General features: G+C 39.2%; 1 protein-coding gene across 19 annotated transcripts in view; it reads right to left on the minus strand.

Moving 5' to 3' along the window:
- The window catches only part of LOC110485647 (nuclear factor 1 X-type), a 175,121-nt gene extending 160,458 nt beyond the window's left edge, over positions 1–14,663 (minus strand). For all 19 annotated transcript variants that reach the window (XM_036940285.1, XM_036940274.1, XM_036940278.1 and 16 more), the window contains exon 1: positions 14,467–14,663. In XM_036940285.1, coding sequence (XP_036796180.1) covers positions 14,467–14,469 — 3 coding nt within the window. In that variant the 5' untranslated portion in view covers positions 14,470–14,663. The remainder of the gene's footprint in view (positions 1–14,466) is intronic.
- Between the last annotated feature and the right edge of the window lie 8,346 nt (positions 14,664–23,009).

Below are 23,009 nucleotides of genomic sequence, written 5' to 3' on the forward strand. Positions count from 1 at the left end.
TACTAACTAGTCTGTATTCAGAGGGGAAGTGTACTAACTAGTCTGTATTCAGAGGGGAAGTGTACTAACTAGTCTGTATTCAGAGGGGAAGTGTACTAACTATTCTGTATTCAGAGGGGAAGTGTACTAACTGGTCTGTATTCAGAGGGGAAGTGTACTAACTAGTCTGTATTCAGAGGGGAGGTGTACTAACTGGTCTGTATTCAGAGGGGAAGTGTATTAACTAGTCTGTATTCAGAGGGGAAGTGTACTAACTATTCTGTATTCAGAGGGGAAGTGTACTAACTATTCTGTATTCAGAGGGGAAGTGTACTAACTATTCTGTACTCAGAGGGGAAGTGTATTAACTATTCTGTATTCAGAGGGGAAGTGTACTAACTATTCTGTATTCAGAGGGGAAGTGTACTAACTAGTCTGTATTCAGAGGGGAAGTGTACTAACTAGTCTGTATTCAGAGGGGAAGTGTACTAACTAGTCTGTATTCAGAGGGGAAGTGTACTAACTAGTCTGTACTCAGAGGGGAAGTGTACTAACTATTCTGTATTCAGAGGGGAAGTGTACTAACTAATCTGTATTCAGAGGGGAAGTGTACTAACTAGTCTGTACTCAGAGGGGAAGTGTACTAACTATTCTATATTCAGAGGGGAAGTGTACTAACTAGTCTGTATTCAGAGGGGAAGTGTACTAACTATTCTGTATTCAGAGGGGAAGTGTACTAACTTGTCTGTACTCAGAGGGGAAGTGTAATAACTAGTCTGTATTCAGAGAAGCTTAATTTGTATTCTAAAGGAATGGAAGGCTCTGGCAAGGGCCTGTTTTGTTTGTTTGTGTGTGTGTGTGTGTGTGTGTGTGTGCGTGTGCGTGTGCGCGTGCTCCAGTATGTGTGTGTGTGTGTGTGTGCTCCAGTATGTGTGTGTGAGATACAGCTCCATTTCTTTCCAGTTCTGCTGTGGTTGATTGGATCAGGCTAACCCACTCCACTCCACTTAGTTTAGCTGGAGACCAAATCCCACAGCCAGGTAGCTAGCCGCACAGTTCTGTGAAATCCTCTTTCAATTTCACAACTTTCCCAGATAGACCAGCAGAAAGAAACACACACATTGTTGCCAACCTGGCCTCCACCCCCCTTGTATATATCCACAGCCTACCTGGTAGACTGAGATTATATTTATGTAATATAAGCACACGAGTGCAAACATAATCACTAACACATATATGCATTTGTACATGCCCTCTGACACTACACACACACACACACACGTGCGCACCACTTGCAGTGCCGACACAAAGCCCATAATAAGAGCCAGACGTTGGCAGACCACACAACCCTGAGTTGTGGTGAAAACAAAGGCTATTCATATCCCTCCACTCGGAATGAACGCTTTCTCCATTCCCTCTCTCTCCATTCCCTCTCTCTCCATTCCCTCTCTCTCCATTCCCTCTCTCTCCATTCCCTCTCTCGCCTTTCCCTCTCTCTATTCCTCTCTCTATCCCACTCTCTCGCTCGGCGGCAGGTAGCCTACTGGTTGGGCCAGTAAACGAAAGGTTGCTGGTTCCAATCCCCGAGCCAACTAGGTAAAAAAATATTTCAATGTGCCCTTGAGCAAAGCACTTAACCCTAATTGTGCCTGTAACTTCCTCTGCATAAGACCATCTACTAACATGTAAATATTCTCTTTCACTCTCTATCTCCTACTTACATTTTTTGGAGGTATAATCTGTGCCCACAACGTTTTTTTTTTCTTCCATTTCTTGCGGCTTGTGTGATTTCTAATCATCTTTATTAGCACATAAACTTATTTTTACGGTGAGGCCCTCGTTTTTAATGTGGGCACACTGTTCTCATTGTTGAGAGAGAAGGGGAGAGAGAGAGAGGGGGAGAGGGAGTGAGAGAGAGAGAGGGGGGGGAGAGGGAGTGAGAGCGGAGAACACTGAGCTGGGATAAGAAGGAGAGGGAGAAGGAGGGAGAGGCGGCTCACTGATAACACAATGCATGATGGGAAAGGGATGCTGCCACCCAGTCCAGTGCCAGGACACGTGTTAGATAGCAGGTCTTATTGGCCTGTGCTCCTCATGGACCTTAGCCACAGCACCTGTGTGTGTGTGTGTGTGTGTGTGTGTGTGTGTGTGTGTGTGTGTGTCTGGGGGTCTGACTGTCTGAGCTGAAGCCCACGGTTAACACTGTAACCGGCCCCTAATGCATCACCAGGTGCACAGGCCCTCTGTGATTGGACGTCCCGGGTAGAGACAGTGTCAGTTGTTCTGATTGGCTAAGCCCAGACCCAAAATGCTACGTGTTGGCACTGGGCACATTGGCTGGTCCAATTGGCTGCTGGCTCGTTTACTGGTGTGTGTGTGTGTTTGCATGTGTGTGTGTTTGTTTGCATGTGTGTGCGTGTGCGTGTGCGTGTGTGTGTGTGTGTGTGTGTGTGTGTGTGTGTGTGTGTGAGGATGCTACTAGGCCTGGTGAAAGATGGTGTCCTGCAGTTGGATGGAGAATGATTGCAACAGGAAAATCTTTCTCATCCTTCTATTGGGGAACACATAGAAACCTTGTCATTACACAGTAGAATAAAGGTGAAGCACTACCATGCTCATGTCAAGGGAGGGATAACACAGACCCCACAATATACTGTCTCCCTTTGTACTGAACCAACCCCCCTTCGGTTCTGTCCCAAATGTATCTCCCCTTATCACTGTTCATCCCTGAGCCATGTATGAATGATATATTGTACTGTATATACAGAACATATGCTTGGTCCATATGGCCAGCCCTGAGCGGAAATATCTCAAAGCACAGGCTAATTAACATTTTAGAGGGAAGAGACCAAGGCGTTGGAAACGGAGGCCTCGTCCCAAATGGAACCCTACTCCCTTTAAGGTGCACTACTTCTGACCAGGACCCCTATGGACCCCGATCAAATGTAGTGCACTATAAAGGGAACAGGGTGCCACTTGGGACGCACACAGAGTCTCTGACCTGTTTGGAAGTGGATCACCAACACCAACCCAATGCAAATGTGTTAATTGAGACATTTTTTTTTTAACCATCTGATATCAAAGACGTGAGATGGATATAGGATGGATGCTTTTGTGGGAAGATCCAGTTGGTTAAATAAATCGCCATCCGGCTTGGTATAACTAACAAAAGAGAGATTCTTTGTGGGGATGTATTGTGGACCATATGGCCCAACTGGAGGTGAGATCTCCAAAAACCTGTACTGGAACACACTAATAACCACAATCACACACACACAATCTCTCTCTCACACACACACAATCTCTCTCTCACACACACACAATCTCTCTCTCACACACACACTCTCTCTCTCTCACACACACACACACTCTCTCTCTCACACACACCTCCATTGAGCCTTGGGATTGATCCTCAGATAGTTCAGTTTAAAAGTGAATTATTGGAACCGTATCAATAATTACACAAATGGCCACACACACACACACACACACACACACATGTGCCCATGCACACACAGCCACAAACCCACACATCCTCTTCCATGTTCACACACATGCTACACACCACACCTGATAGATGCTGCTCTCCCAAACCAGTTATTCTGGCTGCAGAACAATCATCACAACTATCCAACCGTTGTCAGTTTCTCTCTTTAACAACCAGTAATTATTATCAGAATTATTGTTTTTATTTATTATTATGAATTTGGTGGCCGGGATATGCCGATGCCAAATAAACGCACACAGAGCCATATGCGCGCGCACGCACACGCACACACACGCACACACACACACACACACACACACACACAGAGCCGTATGTACAGACACCAATAAACCAAGGAAGCCAACCTGCATGAGATGGCAAGCACATCAAAGGCTGGGCCGAAACCGGTCTGTTCCAGTGTGTGTGTGTGTGTGTGTGTGTGCGTGTGTGTGTGTGGGGGGGGGGGGGTTGGGGGGGGGGGGGGGGGGGGGGGGGGGGGGGAGTGTATGAAAGGCATGTGAATCCCTGCCAGAGCCACCTCAGGGAGAAAACTTGATTTTTCACACCGCTATCTCAGGGGGGTGAGGAGGGAGGTAGGGAGAAGGGAGTAAGGGAGGAGGAGGGAGTAAGAGAGGAGGAGGGAGGAAGGGAGTAAGGGAGGAGGTGGAGGGAGGAAGGAAGGAGGAGGGAGGAAGGCAGGAGGGAGGGAGGAAGGGAGGAGGTGGGAGTAAGGGAGTAGGAGGGAGGAAGGGAGGAGGGAGGGATGAGGACAAAAGAAAAACAGAGAAAGAGGAGGGAGGAGGGGGTGAGTATTGGTTGTGTGTGTGTGTGTGTGTGTGTATGTGTATGTGTGTGTGTGTGTGTGTGTGTGTGTGTGTGTGTGTGTGTGTGTGTGTGTGTGTGTGTGTGTGTGTGTGTGTGTGTGTGTGTGGTTTTGGAATGGATATGGGGCCTGTGCTAATTATTTCAGTTCACTTTTAGGGGGTTTAACATTAGTTTAATGGGTTCAGATGTTGAAGCCAAGACAGAGTGGTGCTGAATGTTGTTTTCTGCTTAATAGCATAGCAGGTTTACACAACAGTAAACTGTGGTTAGAGCAATATGTAGTACACACATTCTGTAGGTGTATAGAAACTCCTCTACAAAATGACTGACTTCACTTCAGTGTCAATTCATTATGTGTGTGTGTGTGTGTGTACACGTTTACTATACTTGTGAGTACCAGAAGTCTTCAAAAGAATAGTGAACCACCTACATTTGTGAGAAGTGAGGACATTTTGCCAGTCGTCATTTGTAAAACAAAATGTGGGTTAGGATTAGGGTTTGAGTAAGAATTAGGGTTAGTGGTTAGGTTTAGGGTTAGGAGTTAAGGTTAGGTTTAGGGGATAAGGTTCACGTTTTGAATGGGAATCAATTGTTGGTCCACACAAGTATAGTAAGACATAGCTGTGTGTGTGTGTGTGTGTGTGTGCGTGCGTGCGTGCGTGCATACGCGGATGTGTGTTGTGTGGCCACGACAAGTACCGTTACCCATAACAAGTGTGAGTGGTGTGTGTGACTGACAGTGTGTGGGTGGCTGAATGAATAAAACATTGACAATGGAGACCAGCCCAGGCCAGCAATTACCCTGACTAACCGACTGACAGACACAGGGTAGAAAATCCCTCACATCCTAAGAGTTCAAGGCAGACAGGACAGGGTGAACAAGTTCATACAGAACTGCATGGCTGCGGGACAGACTTAGTGTACACCACCACGCCCCAGAGATGCACTATAAACCTGGCATGGTGACAAATATTAGACAAGACAGGTAGCTAGGTGTAGGGTGAAGTTCCCACGGCCTAGACACTGATCTTAGATCAGTTTAGCGTTTCCGCCACTAATGGTTAAGGTTAGGATTGGGGGAGGGAATGCTGATCCTAGATTTGTCCCTAAAGGAAACGTCACCACGGAACAAATAGCTAACTTCTAGCACAGGGCTGTAATTGTATCAATAAACATGCATTGTATTTATACTAGGTCTGTATCGAGTACCACAGTATGAGTCATAATAGCCATAAAACCTGGCTACATGTCTTTAAATGGTAATTCTGTGAACTGTCTTGTGCAAGTTTTAAATTGACACAATAACTGTTAGTAAAGGTGTCAGCTAGAGATGATGTGCAGGAGCTTGCAGGGATTGGTAGTTTTCCTTGATGTCGACTTTGATGCTAATCAGCATTTTCTAATCTGAGAGTAAATAGAGACTAATATATTGATAGAAGTCACCTTGTCCGAGAGAGATTTACATGGTTATCAAAATGTCATGCCAGGGTAAGCCTACACGAAATACAGCCCTTATGTGAAGTGTTCATAAAGTCTCTTATGGGAAAAATGTATGGTGGAAAAAGGATTGGAACCATTTCCCTGTTTGACCGCTAAGTTTAATGGGTATTATGACACCTCTAATGTGGGGCTCTATAGTATCAATAAAGATATATTGTATTTATACCAGGGCTGTACTGTATCAATAAAGATATTTTGTATTCATACCAGGGCTGTATTGTATCAATACAGATATATTGTATTTATACCAGGGCTGTACTGTATCAATAAATATATATTGTATTTATACCAGGGCTGTATTGTATCAATACAGATATATTGTATTTATACCAGGGCTGTACTGTATCAATAAATATATATTGTATTTATACCAGGGCTGTATTGTATCAATAAAGATATATTGTATTTATACCAGGGCTGTACTGTATCAATAAATATATATTGTATCTATACCAGGGCTGTATTGTATCAATACAGATATATTGTATTTATACCAGGGCTGTATTGTATCAATAAATATATATTGTATTTATACCAGGGCTGTATTGTATCAATAAATATATATTGTATTTATACCAGGGCTGTATTGTATCAATAAATATTTATTGTATTTATACCAGGGCTGTATTGTATCAATAAATATATATTGTATTTATACCAGGCTGTACTGTATCAATACAGATATATTGTATTTATACCAGGGCTGTATTGTATCAATAAATATATATTGTATTTATACCAGGCTGTACTGTATCAATACAGATATATTGTATTTATACCAGGGCTGTATTGTATCAATAAATATATATTGTATTTATACCAGGGCTGTATTGTATCAATAAATATATATTGTATTTATACCAGGGCTGTATTGTATCAATAAATATATATTGTATTTATACCAGGCTGTATTGTATCAATACAGATATATTGTATTTATACCAGGGCTGTATTGTATCAATACAGATATATTGTATTTATACCAGGGCTGTACTGTATCAATACAGATATATTGTATTTATACCAGGGCTGTATTGTATCAATAAATATATATTGTATTTATACCAGGCTGTACTGTATCAATAAATATATATTGTATTTATACCAGGGCTGTATTGTATCAATAAATATATATTGTATTTATACCAGGCTGTATTGTATCAATAACGATATATTGTATTTATACCAGGGCTGTACTGTATCAATAAATATATATTGTATTTATACCAGGCTGTATTGTATCAATACAGATATATTGTATTTATACCAGGGCTGTATTGTATCAATACAGATATATTGTATTTATACCAGGGCTGTACTGTATCAATACAGATATATTGTATTTATACCAGGGCTGTATTGTATCAATAAATATATATTGTATTTATACCAGGCTGTATTGTATCAATACAGATATATTGTATTTATACCAGGGCTGTATTGTATCAATAAATATATATTGTATCTATACCAGGGCTGTACTGTATCAATAAATATATATTGTATCTATACCAGGGCTGTATTGTATCAATACAGATATATTGTATTTATACCAGGGCTGTATTGTATCAATAAATATATATTGTATTTATACCAGGGCTGTATTGTATCAATAAATATATATTGTATTTATACCAGGGCTGTATTGTATCAATAAATATTTATTGTATTTATACCAGGGCTGTATTGTATCAATAAATATATATTGTATTTATACCAGGCTGTACTGTATCAATACAGATATATTGTATTTATACCAGGGCTGTATTGTATCAATAAATATATATTGTATTTATACCAGGCTGTACTGTATCAATACAGATATATTGTATTTATACCAGGGCTGTATTGTATCAATAAATATATATTGTATTTATACCAGGGCTGTATTGTATCAATAAATATATATTGTATTTATACCAGGGCTGTATTGTATCAATAAATATATATTGTATTTATACCAGGCTGTATTGTATCAATACAGATATATTGTATTTATACCAGGGCTGTATTGTATCAATACAGATATATTGTATTTATACCAGGGCTGTACTGTATCAATACAGATATATTGTATTTATACCAGGGCTGTATTGTATCAATAAATATATATTGTATTTATACCAGGCTGTATTGTATCAATACAGATATATTGTATTTATACCAGGGCTGTATTGTATCAATAAATATATATTGTATTTATACCAGGCTGTACTGTATCAATAAATATATATTGTATTTATACCAGGGCTGTATTGTATCAATAAATATATATTGTATTTATACCAGGCTGTATTGTATCAATAAAGATATATTGTATTTATACCAGGGCTGTACTGTATCAATAAATATATATTGTATTTATACCAGGCTGTATTGTATCAATACAGATATATTGTATTTATACCAGGGCTGTATTGTATCAATACAGATATATTGTATTTATACCAGGGCTGTACTGTATCAATACAGATATATTGTATTTATACCAGGGCTGTATTGTATCAATAAATATATATTGTATTTATACCAGGCTGTATTGTATCAATACAGATATATTGTATTTATACCAGGGCTGTATTGTATCAATAAATATATATTGTATTTATACCAGGCTGTACTGTATCAATAAATATATATTGTATTTATACCAGGGCTGTATTGTATCAATAAATATATATTGTATTTATACCAGGCTGTATTGTATCAATAAAGATATATTGTATTTATACCAGGGCTGTACTGTATCAATAAATATATATTGTATTTATACCAGGGCTGTATTGTTTCAATAAATATATATTGTATTTATACCAGGCTGTACTGTATCAATGCAGATATATTGTATTTATACCAGGGCTGTATTGTATCAATAAATATATATTGTATTTATACCAGGGCTGTATTGTATCAATAAATATATATTGTATTTATACCAGGGCTGTATTGTATCAATAAATATATATTGTATTTATACCAGGGCTGTATTGTATCAATAAATATATATTGTATTTATACCAGGCTGTACTGTATCAATACAGATATATTGTATTTATACCAGGGCTGTACTGTATCAATACAGATATATTGTATTTATACCAGGCTGTATTGTATCAATACAGATATATTGTATTTATACCAGGGCTGTACTGTATCAATACAGATATATTGTATCTATACCAGGGCTGTATTGTATCAATAAATATATATTGTATTTATACCAGGGCTGTATTGTATCAATGAAGATATATTGTATTTATACCAGGGCTGTATTGTATCAATACAGATATATTGTATTTATACCAGGCTGTATTGTATCAATAAAGATATATTGTATTTATACCAGGGCTGTATTGTATCAATACAGATATATTGTATTTATACCGGGCTGTACTGTATCAATAAAGATATATTGTATTTATACCAGATATATTGTAGCTGTGTTTCATCCCAGGAAGATGTTCCTTTCTTTCTGTCCTTGTTCCCTTCACATGTCTCCAACTTCATCCCAGCATAGGTGTGTAAGTGGGCTGGAACAAAACCCTGCATAACCCACACAATTTACAGTATCTCCAGCACTATGTAGTGAGGGAGATCCCTATAGGCCAACACTATATATTTAGTTACACAGTAGTGAGGGAGATCCCTATAGGCCAACAGTATACACCTAGTTACACAGTAGTGAGGGAGATCACCTATAGGCCAACACTATACACCTAGTTACACAGTAGAAGGGTGGTATTAATGTATGTAACACATTAACTCTGTCCTTACATGTCTGTCTTTACCGAGATACTCTTACTAGTGAAACCACACTCTCTTACAACGTGAAACCACAGTGTGGTAACTTACTAATGAAACCACACTCTCTAACAACGTGAAACCACAGTGTGGTAACTTACTAGTGAAACCACACTCTCTTACAACGTGAAACCACAGTGTGGTAACTTACTAGTGAAACCACCCTCTCTAACAACGTGAAACCACAGTGTGGTAACTTACTAGTGAAACCACACTCTCTTACAACGTGAAACCACAGTGTGGTAACTTACTAGTGAAACCACCCTCTCTAACAACGTGAAACCACAGTGTGGTAACTTACTAGTGAAACCACACTCTCTAACAACGTGAAACCACAGTGTGGTAACTTACTAGTGAAACCACACTCTCTAACAACGTGAAACCACAGTGTGGTAACTTACTAGTGAAACCACACTCTCTAACAACGTGAAACCACAGTGTGGTAACTTACTAGTGAAACCACACTCTCTAACAACGTGAAACCACAGTGTGGTAACTTACTAGTGAAACCACACTCTCTTACAATGTGAAACCACAGTGTGGTAACTTACTAGAAAAACCACACTCTCTTACAACGTGAATCCACAGTGTGGTAACTTACTAGTGAAACCACACACTCTAACAACGTGAAACCACACTGTGGTATGTGCACTCAACAATAATGTTTCTCCTGGTTACAATAACCTCATTGTTTCCCACAATAGGCTGATCATGGGGAGTAATTTGCTTCTGAGCTCTAACACAGGGAGAGTTTACCACAACGCATTAGATTACAAAACACAAGCGTTTCAATGGGGCATATAACGGAACACACGTTTCAATGGGGTATATAACAGTAACACACGTTTCAATGGGGCATATAACGGTAACACACGTTTCAATGGGGTATATAACAGTAACACACGTTTCAATGGGGCATATAACGGAACACACGTTTCAATGGGGCATATAACGGTAACACACGTTTCAATGGGGCATATAACAGAACACACGTTTCAATGGGGCATATAACAGTAACACACGTTTCAATGGGGCATATAACAGTAACACACGTTTCAATGGGGCATATAAAAGTAACACACGTTTCAATGGGGCATATAACAGTAACACACGTTTCAATGGGGCATATAACGGTAACACACGTTTCAATGGGGCATATAACAGAACACACGTTTCAATGGGGCATATAACGGAACACACGTTTCAATGGGGCATATAACAGAACACACGTTTCAATGGGGCATATAATGGTAACACACGTTTCAATGGGACATATAATGGTAACACACGTTTCAATGGGGCATATAACGGTAACACACGTTTCAATGGGACATATAACAGAACACACGTTTCAATGGGGCATATAACGGTAACACACGTTTCAATGGGGCATATAACGGAACACACGTTTCAATGGGGCATATAACGGAACACACGTTTCAATGGGACATATAACGGAACACACGTTTCAATGGGGCATATAACGGAACACACGGTGAGCCCATAGAAATAGAATCCAGATATTAAAATCATTCAAATGTCATGGTGATGATGTGATGTCGAGGTTGACAGACGAGACAGCTCAAAGTTCCAATCGGAGGCTAATAATAACCACAACATAGACTACAGGGAAGCTTGTCAATGCTGGTAATGATGTTTTGTGTTGTATTATCGTGTTCACTGATGCATGAACCAAACATTTGTTAGGATCAACTTTTCTATCCCCCAGGAACTTGTATTTACATCCCTGTCCTTCTATAGCAGGGTTTCCTCACTCTGTCATCGGAACCCCGAGGGTGCACTTTTGGGGTCCCGAGGATCGAGTTTGAGAAATGCTGCTCTACAGTATTTACTAAGTCCCCTATAACGTAGTGCTGGCACAACTACCATATGGTTATGGATGAAGACCCTCATGAAAGTAAAATAACCTTCATAACCGTTTTTAAAAACGTTTTGTGTGGAACGAACAGCTGACTGAAGATGGGAAGTTGAGTCTGTTTTAGGCTTAACATGGACTCTTAATTAACAACCTGATGAAACTTTGTTGCTCCTTGCTGAAACAAGCAAACTAGTCTCGGTTGCCTAGGCAACGGTGTCCACAATGCAGCAGCAGCACATAGAAACAGAATGAATAGAACAGGCTTGGAACCTCTAACACTGGCAATTTGACTGTCAAACTCATGGGTACACTCAATCATTTCTATGGTAATGTAGAATGTTCAATCAAATTATGTTAACTGATGTGGCTCAGGAAATGGAGTGTATTTTTTGTCATTTCAGTTGAGTTGAATCAACAAATCACAGCGCATATTTTAGCACAGATATTTACTTCCTGTTTTGCTCCTATTTGCTCGTATGGGGCTATTTGAACGGTTATTACGGTGACAACGGTCATTTGACTGGCCAATTACCATCATCCAAAATGCCATGACTGTCACAGCCCTACAGTATAACCTGTTAATGGATCATGTTATGTTTGTACGTTTGAGAGTCAGTGATGTGAGATTCCATGTGTGCAGATGAGAGCCAGTCAGACTGACGGGCTGTGTAGATTGAATAATCACATCAGACACACACCACACACCCTATCAAGTAGTACATTTCAGAAGTGGGTGTTTGCCTCAGAAAGCAGGCTTCAAGAAAAGGCCTAGGACTACACTAATATAACTCCTAATGTGACTGGAGTGTAGGTTACAGTGTATTATTACTGATGCTGCCTGAATAATACACAGAAAATAGCATTTTTTAATTGATGTTAACTATGGACTTAAAATATATTATTATCAGTGACCTCTTGAATAATAATGACTTTTCTATATACACTGAGTGTATACAATCCAGACAATGCATTTAAAAACTAAACAGAACTATCAAAAGTGTAATGCATCTGTCCCTTTTACATATCAAATCATATATTAAGGAAGAGTTATGATACAGAGATTACAATGGTAATCCAATGCGGTTAGGAACAGTCAGAGTTAAGGAGAGGAACACCTTCCTAATATTGAGTTGCACCCCCTTTTGCCCTCAGAACAGCCTACATTCGTCAGGGCATGGACTCTACAAGGTGTCAAAAGCGTTCCACAGGGATGCTGGCCCATGTTGACTCCGTTCCTTCCCACAGTTGTGTCAAATTGTCTGGATGTCCTTTGGGTGGTGGACCATTCTTGATACACACGGGAAACTGTTGTGTGAAAAACCCAGCAGCGTTGCAGTTCTTGACACACTCAAACCAGTGTGCCTGGCACCTACTACCATACAGTACCCCGTTCAAAGACACTTAAATATTTTGTCTTGCCCATTCGCCCTCTGAATGGCACACACACCATCCATGACTCAATTGTCTCAAGGCTTAAAAATCCTTCTTTAACCTGTCTCCTCCCCTTCATCTACATTGATTGGATTTAACAGGTGACATCAATAAGGAATCATAGTTTTCCCCGGGATTCACCTGCTCAGTCTGTCAAGGAAAGAACAGGCATCCCTAATGTTTTGTACACACAATGTATGTTATGTGCTATATATCTTAGGCTATATTATTAATTTAGATTATTAATTTAAATTTGATTTCATATCATATATTATTATCGTTATTATTAGCATATTATTATTATAGCTTGTGGTAAAGTAACCACATGCTTCTGGCAAAAAAAACAAGTCTGATATCCATTGGATGGTTTGAACGGGCCTATGAACTATAAACACACCAATACTGAGGGGAAATCTATTCCCGCTTCCCCCTCCCTTTTCGGGAGCCTATATGAAGTGTCATCAACTACGCAACTCAATTAGCCGACCCATTGATGAAAATACAACCGACAGGCTACAGGGGGAAAAAAGACAATTCCGCAAGTAGGAGAAAGAGATCGGGATTATTTGTGTATTTATAGGCCTATTGTACTGTTAGACATTTACTGCACTGCTGGAGCTAGGATACAAAAGCATTTCGCTGCACTTGCTTTACCATCTGCTAATCTGTGTATACATACACAACAAATACACATTTATTTGATTTGAAAGAGATGCACCCCAGACAATGAAGCTTCTAAAAGGTTGAACATTTGGTCTCCGACACACAAGAACCACCCGCACTGTCCCATATTCTGGCCTGTCAAACTGTTCTCTTAGAACGATAAAACATGCTGTCGTCGTTGGTTATTCTTTTTGATGTAGGCTAACCACCGCAGAATAGACCCAGCATCCCGCCACTTCGTCATCACATGGGTTTTATATTCAGACGACTATTTTGTTCTCAATGTTTTTTAAATATTTTTTTTTATATAGCCTCATATTTATTTTTACTTTGATAATAACAAATAATAGGCATATAGGCAAAATATTATAAATGTTATAATACATGTAAAATAATGTATTATAATAAATTATAATATTAATAATAACAGGCCTACATTTAATTAAAATTCGTGGTTTAAATAAAAAGAGTGTGAGAAAATAAACGTGGGATAATAAGCTGTTTATGATAGTCAGACACATCACAGTAACAAAACGGAGTAGTTACCACTTGTCTAGCTAGACAAGCATCGGGGATACAGGTGAGCTTGGCTTGCATTGTGGTGCTTCACTTTTGACCGTTTAGTGTCACACACGAAATAAAATAATATTACTTAAATAATACAATAATACACATGTAGGCACTAAAGTAATTAGTCTAATCAATAACAAATACTCCTCTTTTGACTGAGATGTAGATTTTGACTGACGTGAATCAAATAAGTCCCCTCTTAAATTAATTGTAACATAATTATAACATATTGTTAAAGTGTAAAGGTATTCTACATATCAAACTTAGAAATAATATGTCAATGCTTTGAAAGGCTTTCTCCAGTGATGATATTAATTTACATAGCACGTACCATTATAGCGCAGGGAGATGTGCCAACTCTCTCAAAGACCCATTTTACTTTAAAAATTCTGCTTCCAAAAAAAGTGAGAGAGAGCGAGAGGGAGAGAAGAGGGCGAGAGAGCGCGACTCTGTTTTTTCTTCGGTGTTACCGGAAGCAAAAACAAGTCCTTTAAACAAGTCGGCCTGTGGCCCAGAAAACGGTCTTTGAAAAAGTTAGTCTTCTCTTCTGCGAGAGAAAAGGAAAGGAAGGACAGCGTAGCAGCAGACTCCCTACTTCCCCTAGTGATTCTGGATTCTTCTTTTCACTTGTTAGCACAAGTTGCATCCCATCGTCAACGCTCCTCGACGGCCCAAGAAGTTCGGGAGACGTTCGAGTCCAAGTCCTGCTGCCTTCAACACCGGAGCAGTGAAAGAAAGTTCTGCAACTAATCAGTGACGTGAGAGAGACACCGAACCACCAACAAACGTCTCACAAATAGGTAAAATACTGTGTGGACGGAGATAAGATAGAAAGTAAGTTTTTGTTTGTGTATTTTCTCCACCTTCAAAATAACAGCTCTCTGCTCCCGTTTCCAAAATGTGTATCCAAACTAACACCAACACCCCAATCTCTTCCTCCAACTGTCTGTCTTCTCGTTCTGCTTTCCCCTTGTCCCCCTCTCTCACTCTTGATCCACAATCGGAGAGTCCCCTGGTCCCACGCCTCCTCCTCCTCAAAGCGTACGAGATGAAAGAGACGTCTTCAAAATCGTTATTGCATTGCCGAGATACCAAAATGCCTACACCGCAGCAACAAAGACCTGTCGAGAAATCCTCGTGTAAAATGCTGACTACTGATGCGATAGCCGTAGCCTACGTTCCAATATCAATACTGATAGCGGTTTATTCCCCAATATCAGCGACACAAAAGGAGGTTAATGTCCCTTTAAAATGGAATAAGAATGATGGCAGTTGTATAGCCTTATTAGCGTCGGGGCCGGTCAGAGCGATCAGCCGGTCGTGGTCTCGTGGAAGCGTCGAGTTGGTTGAATTATTAATAACGCGAACTGTTCGCAGTCTGTCGCGGGGAGCAAGTGGCCAGGGTAGCAGCTGGGGGTTTAGGAGCATTATGCGGGCTCGGGCTAAATCACGGGCAGCGGGGATTACGGGCTGCCTGTACTGTCTTGCGCTACCGTTACCAGCCGCAGAGGAACGGAGAGAGAAAGAGGGAGATGAGTAAAGGATAGAGGTGTCAGGTGTAGGCTAGTGGAATAGTCCAGGTCAGGTCAGGACAGGTAGTTAGTTCAACTTGGAACTTTTCCCTGTGTTTCATAGTGACATTCGTGAACTGCAGTCGATAGAAACCTAATAACTATGCCAACATTCAAAATAATGACGTATTTCTAGGTCATTTGGGTCAGCGACAGTTTCTAAAGTGGCCAGAGTGCACGGCCTTGCGCGGCCTTTGGCAGTGCCACACATTTGGTGAGATGAGGCAGCGCGCGCTCCGAGGCCTTCTCATAAAAACGCCTCAAAGTTCCGAGCCTAATAGAAAATGATATGTAATATGTATGGATCATGGATGCAATAGCAATTGAATTTGGAATATCCCACATTGGAATATTAAAAAAAAGGTTATGGATAGAACCAAAAATAGTTATATGCTTACTTCATATATGGCACCCCTTAAGGTTCTAGAACCGAAGTTGGTTCCACATAGAACCCTATATGGAACCAATTTTGGTTCAGTAAAGAAGAACCACTGGGGGTTCTGATCAAAGAACCCTACAACACGGTTCTATATAGAACCTTTAGGGGTGCCATATGAAGCAAGCAATATAACCCTTTTTTGGTTCTATCCAGAACCTTTTTTTCTAAGAGTGTATCACAGAAAAAAAGTTGACTATCAAGACACAAGCTGAGGAAAATTTAGGCCATCCACCTAAGTTTATTTAGCTAACAGGTGCAGGACAATTGATGTGACATTACTGAATTCAGGGATGGAATTTAACCCATTCAGTTGGGTTTTAACACAAATGGTTTATTGTTCTGTGTCTGTCCTGCATGGCTATACTTTTCGGGAGTTCGTGCAGTTTTTCAAAAGGTTATATAGGACTGATAATAATCAAATTTGCAACGCAGGTTGAAGACACAAAAAACACACACCACAAAAAGTCCTCCCCACATTTTTATTTTATTTTACCTTTATTTAACTAGGCAAGTCAGTTAAGAACAAATTCTTATTTTCAATGACGGCCTAGGAACAGTGGGTTAACTGCCTGTTCTGGGGCAGAACGACAGATTTGTACCTTGTCAGCTCGGGGGTTGCAACCTTCCGGTTACTAGTCCAACACTCTAACCACTAGGCTACCCTGCCGCCCCAATGCGTAAAAAAATGCGTAAAAAAAACAACAACTTCTAAATAGGCTATTTATGTACTTTTGATTAAAAAACGATAATCCCTTTTAACGATAAATGTTCACTGATTTTGTTATTATTTTGGGGTTGATACTATCCGGACTACAATCTGGAGCTAGTCAACCAGACATGCCACATATAGCCTAGGCCTAAGAAATACAACCATCAACATGGGTGGGGACCAATACGTGTATTTGTTTTTGATAAGCTAAATATATCTTTCTTTATACGTTGAGGTCTAATTTTTGGTTTGTTTGAGATGAAAGAATCTGGAGCTATTCAATCAGACGCGCAATAACATTCCTGCAGCACATCACATCAGGAGTAACATAACGGCGTGATGAATTATTGAACATTGACCCCCCAACGCATTTGGCCTCATCTATTATTCATTCATTGAATTATGATTTAAGTTATCATTTAACACGAGAGGGTTAAAAGGTGTGGGGGGAGGGTGGTGCGGGAGAAAGTCTGTCAAGAACGCTACAAAACATTTCGCTCAAAGTTTATGCTCTGCTTTTGAACATAAGAAAGAGACTGCAGTGTGTTGAGGAGTGTAGCCTGGAAACGAAAGACAAACAGAGTTAATCCTCGCACAGTTAGGCCAGTTATTTCTCCTAACTCATTTTAACAAACAAAACAAAAACATTGTGATAAATGTCTCTCAAATATGTCTATCTTTGGCAACATTATTTTACCATGGTAATATTGATTTTCACAGGCCTTAGACAAATGTTCTCTCTGAAGCAATCAAAATAGAATAGAGATTCCAAATTCCAATCGTTTCTCTTTTGCCGCCTGTTGTAGGTCATTTCACCGATAGAATATAGCTTACCACAATAACAGATATTAAACAATAAGTAGGCTAATAAATACAACTTCGATCACTAAATAGCATGCAGGGTAGGCTATGATGATATATTGACAATAGGATCTTAGTTATGAAGATGAGATGACCCACTGTTTATGTATCAGACTTATGAAAATGTCACTTAGTTTAACTGTTAATTGCAATAGTCTATCAGCTATAGCCTTTTTTGGAATAACTATACACAATTTTATTTTAAAAATATGTTGTCCATTTAATTATCTAGGGCAAGTCCTTATTAATTCATATACAGTATTATTTTATAACAATTGATTTGCATACTTCCCAAAGCCTACAATAAGGGCATTCGATTATTTTAGTAATTCATTTTCAATGCATTGGTTTTTCATCGTTAACTGTCACATAGTATTTTATAAGTTATTTCAGTCTTTTTTTTTATCATTCTTTACAGAATTTCGGACATCATATTATATTTCACACGCAGGTACTAATTGAGAAGCTGCCTCTTCGTTCACACAGTAAAGCATATCTACGAATGAATACTTTTATATACTACTTTTATATATATAAATATATACTATATTTATATATATATAATCGTTACAAATTATACTTCTTCATGGTCACAATATCAATTTAGCATAACCAGTTTTCAATTTAACCCCCTAGAAACCGGTTTGACATTAGTTTTCATTTAGCGAACAAATGATTACTGTTACACATTTCAGAAGAACGGTGACAAATCTAAAAACGGAAATGACTTTTGTTCAACAAATATTTCAAGGTTAAGAGCTGAGGAACCGAATTTACCTCCAAAGCAATTTGTCATGTGTGTTATCATGGTTCATTCTTATGGTCCTTTTTTAAAAACACTTATCTATTCTTTGTATTAATTTAAATAAAAATAAATAAAAAGACTACAAATATGCACAATTCTAGGTATAATAAAACTGTTCAGAAGAAAATAATTTTAAAGTACAAAATGTGCCAATCAATTCGTAAAATATTCCATCTGAAAGATAAACACTTTGTTGAAAATAATATTGTTAAAAAATGTATATCGCATTAAGACTAAACGAACGAAGAAAAACGAATAATGACGAGCTATATCGAAAAATGTTCAGTATGACGATAAATGAATGCAAGAACTTGGACCAATAGGACTGGATATGCCTGCAGTATCGGGGCTATAGAAATGCATATAAAATAGGAACCTATTATGGTGGTAAATTCTGCAGTGCTTTGTGCACGAGGGCACTGCAATGAGTCGGACTCTTGTCGCTTAGCTTATATTTTTATAAATAAATACTAAACCTCTGTCACATATGGAAATAAACACACTAATTTCAATGAAAAACGTAGTAAAATGTCTCTAAAAAATATGACAACTGACAGATTAATAATTAATAACTATATATTTTTAAGTGGCCAAGGCTTGTTGATACACGCGAAGCTGGCTGTCCTATATTCACAACTCAGTGTGGCAGGGATGAAACTGCCCTCAAAATTGTATTTTCATGATTTGACAATAGAATCAATAATTATAATATGTTCTAATCTAGGCATAATATAATCTATTCCTGCAATATGAAGTCCCCATGCCCCCCTCCAGTTTTACCCTGTTCAGTGGCTGTTGCTGTAGGTCCATAACCTTTGTATTATACTAATCATTCCCTATTTTTATGTATATGTGATTAACAGTATTTACTTGAAACTTGGTAGATGAAAACTATTTGTTTATAAAAACATTGAAATAATGTTTTTAAGATGTTGGGATAAAGTCATGAATAAACTAATTGGGATTTGCTTGATTTGGTTTATCAAACACTATAGGCCTGGGCTAGGCCGCCTAGCCAAGAAGAGAAAATAACACTAAGACTGTAAGCCTTCAATGCTGGTAAAAACGGCTTCAAATAGTTTGTTTTCACTTGGACGGAGACAACATGGGGCCAAACAATTCACTTAAAAAATATCGAAATAATACTATGTTCCAGGGAGTTAAAAAAACAAACAGTTTAACTTTTGTTGCCGTGCCGACGCAATACGGCCTAATTGTCTCCACACAGCAAGAGCAAAGGCAAGCTTTAACGCGAGCCCTCTACGCGTCAATTAGAGGAAGCTTTGGACTAATTAAAGGTAATTAAGGGTTAGCGGTGCACAGCGGTTACCGCAGCCCCCATCTCTCGCGACCGCATTGTTTTAAGACCAGTCATTATGTGGGCTATGAGTCTTAAAAACCTCACTGGCTGGAAGCTCGAGTGACGGCGGTATATGGAACGATCAGAGCGGAACGTTCAGCTGGGACCCTCTTTCAACTTCTCTGGCTCTTTATCGATTAGACAAATTAGTTCTGGAAGAAAAAGTTATGGGATAGGTGGCCTGTAGTTCTGAAAAAACAAGGCACAACATGTTAGGCGGGCCCAGTTATTGCAGCATAGAGGGCAAGTGTCAATGTTGAGAAAGACATATTTCTATCACCTTTCCTAAACCACGTGGATGTATTAATTACGGAATTACATATTCTCTCACACCAGGAACTGGCTCACCACTTTGCTCATCATATCATTTAGTATAGGTGAGCAGTTGAACAATATAGATCCACACTAATCTCATCCAGGTGTCCACACTGAGACTCAGCCCTCAAACTGGGCCTTCGGTCAGGACATCTTCTATCTAGAGTTGAATTATTAACATGAACTTCATATTGATGGACCTACTAAGAGCAAACGTAAAACACACAGGAGACCAAACGGATATGAGGAGATATGATGACTGCCGATGTGGCCTTGACAAGAGGTCTCCGACATACAGAATCCCCACCCTGACATTACAGATCCATACAGACACAGTCATGTTCGCAGGCCTATCTCAAAATTCCCTCAAGCAATCAAATCAAGATAAAGACAAGAGTTCAGCCTTCAACATTAAAACCCCAAACCTGAATCTGATCTGCCTAGCAGGCCTCTACTGTGTGTTCCTCCTCTGTTTGGGACTGGTCAACAGAGCTGTGAGAAGGGAGAAGTGCCATATCCCACACAAGGTCGTTCGTCCCAAATGGAACACTATCCCCCATAGGGCAGTGTTCAAAAGTAGTGCACTACACAGGGTTTGGGTGCCATTTGGGGCGTACACAAGGCCCTGGAACACACAAGGGCCTGTTTGTCTGCAGGCTGAGAGGGAGAGGGGTTTATTCTAGCATCGCATTGCGACTGACTGAGTGTTGTCTAGCATTACAAATCTCACTCTCTGGCTGGATGGAGTTTGGACGGCTTTTCTGGCCATTTCTCCTTTTCTCTGTCTGCATCTCCTTTACAGTCTGACAGTGAGAGTAACAGAAAAGAGAGGGAGGGAGAGAAAAAACAAAACAAAGTGAAACAGAGGCACTACTGGCCAACCAAGGGTTGCTAGCTGCCCCCTGGCTGGCTGACCAACAGGCTCTCACAGTCTCTTTACAAGTTGTTCCAAACGTCTTTAGGGTTACGTTTAGACATTAACTCAGAATCTTCCAGGTTAGGGTTAAGTTTAGACATTAACTCAGAATCTTCCAGGTTAGGGTTAAGTTTAGACATTAACTCAGAATCTTCCAGGTTAGGGTTACGTTTAGACATTAACTCAGAATCTTCCAGGTTAGGGTTAAGTTTAGACATTAACTCAGAATCTTCCAGGTTAGGGTTAAGTTTAGACATTAACTCAGAATCTTCCAGGTTAGGGTTAAGTTTAGACATTAACTCAGAATCTTCCAGGTTAGGGTTACGTTTAGACATTAACTCAGAATCTTCCAGGTTAGGGTTAAGTTTAGACATTAACTCAGAATCTTCCAGGTTAGGGTTAAGTTTAGACATTAACTCAGAATCTTCCAGGTTAGGGTTAAGTTTAGACATTAACTCAGAATCTTCCAGGTTAGGGTTAAGTGTAGACATTAACTCAGAATCTTCCAGGTTAGGGTTAAGTTTAGACATTAACTCAGAATCTTCCAGGTTAGGGTTACGTTTAGACATTAACTCAGAATTTTCCAGGTTAGGGTTAAGTTTAGACATTAACTCAGAATCTTCCTGGTTAGGGTTAAGTTTAGACATTAACTCAGAATCTTCCAGGTTAGGGTAAGTTTAGACATTAACTCAGAATCTTCCAGGTTAGGGTTAAGTTTAGACATTAACTCAGAATCTTCCAGGTTAGGGTTAAGTTTAGACATTAACTCAGAATCTTCCAGGTTAGGGTTAAGTTTAGACATTAACTCAGAATCTTCCAGGTTAGGGTTAAGTTTAGACATTAACTCAGAATCTTCCAGGTTAGGGTTGTTTAGACATTAACTCAGAATCTTCCAGGTTAGGGTTACGTTTAGACATTAACTCAGAATCTTCAAGGTTAGGGTTAAGTTTAGACATTAACTCAGAATCTTCCAGGTTAGGGTTAAGTTTAGGCATTAACTCAGAATCTTCCAGGTTAGGGTTAAGTTTAGACATTAACTCAGAATCTTCCAGGTTAGGGTTAAGTTTAGACATTAACTCAGAATCTTCCAGGTTAGGGTTAAGTTTAGACATTAACTCAGAATTTTCCAGGTTAGGGTTAAGTTTAGACATTAACTCAGAATCTTCCAGGTTAGGGTTAAGTTTAGACATTAACTCAGAATCTTCCAGGTTAGGGTTAAGTTTAGACATTAACTCAGAATCTTCCAGGTTAGGGTTAAGTTTAGACATTGACTCAGAATCTTCCAGGTTAGGGTTAATTTTAGGCATTAACTCAGAATCTTCCAGGTTAGGGTTAAGTTTAGACATTGACTCAGAATCTTCCAGGTTAGGGTTAAGTTTAGGCATTAACTCAGAATCTTCCAGGTTAGGGTTAAGTTTAGACATTAACTCAGAATCTTCCAGGTTAGGGTTAAGTTTAGACATTAACTCAGAATCTTCCAGGTTAGGGTTAAGTTTAGACATTAACTCAGAATCTTCCAGGTTAGGGTTAAGTTTAGACATTGACTCAGAATCTTCCAGGTTAGGGTTAGGTTTAGGCATTAACTCAGAATCTTCCAGGTTAGGGTTAAGTTTAGGCATTAACTCAGAATCTTCCAGGTTAGGGTTAAGTTTAGGCATTAACTCAGAATTTTCCAGGTTAGGGTTAAGTTTAGGTATTAACTCAGAATTTTCCAGTTTAGGGTTAAGTTTAGGCATTAACTCAGAATTCTTAAGGTTAGGCATTAAGTCTGAATAGTTCATGTAAGGGTTAAGGTTTGGGACAGGCTGAACACAAAAATCAACAACAACTTTCTATCGCCGGATTTGAACATACAACCTTTGTCACCAGAGGCAGATGCTTACGCCCATCCTCGTCCA

The sequence above is a fragment of the Oncorhynchus mykiss genome, chromosome 13, assembly GCF_013265735.2.
Source record: "Oncorhynchus mykiss isolate Arlee chromosome 13, USDA_OmykA_1.1, whole genome shotgun sequence".
NCBI classification, from domain to species: domain Eukaryota; kingdom Metazoa; phylum Chordata; class Actinopteri; order Salmoniformes; family Salmonidae; genus Oncorhynchus; species Oncorhynchus mykiss.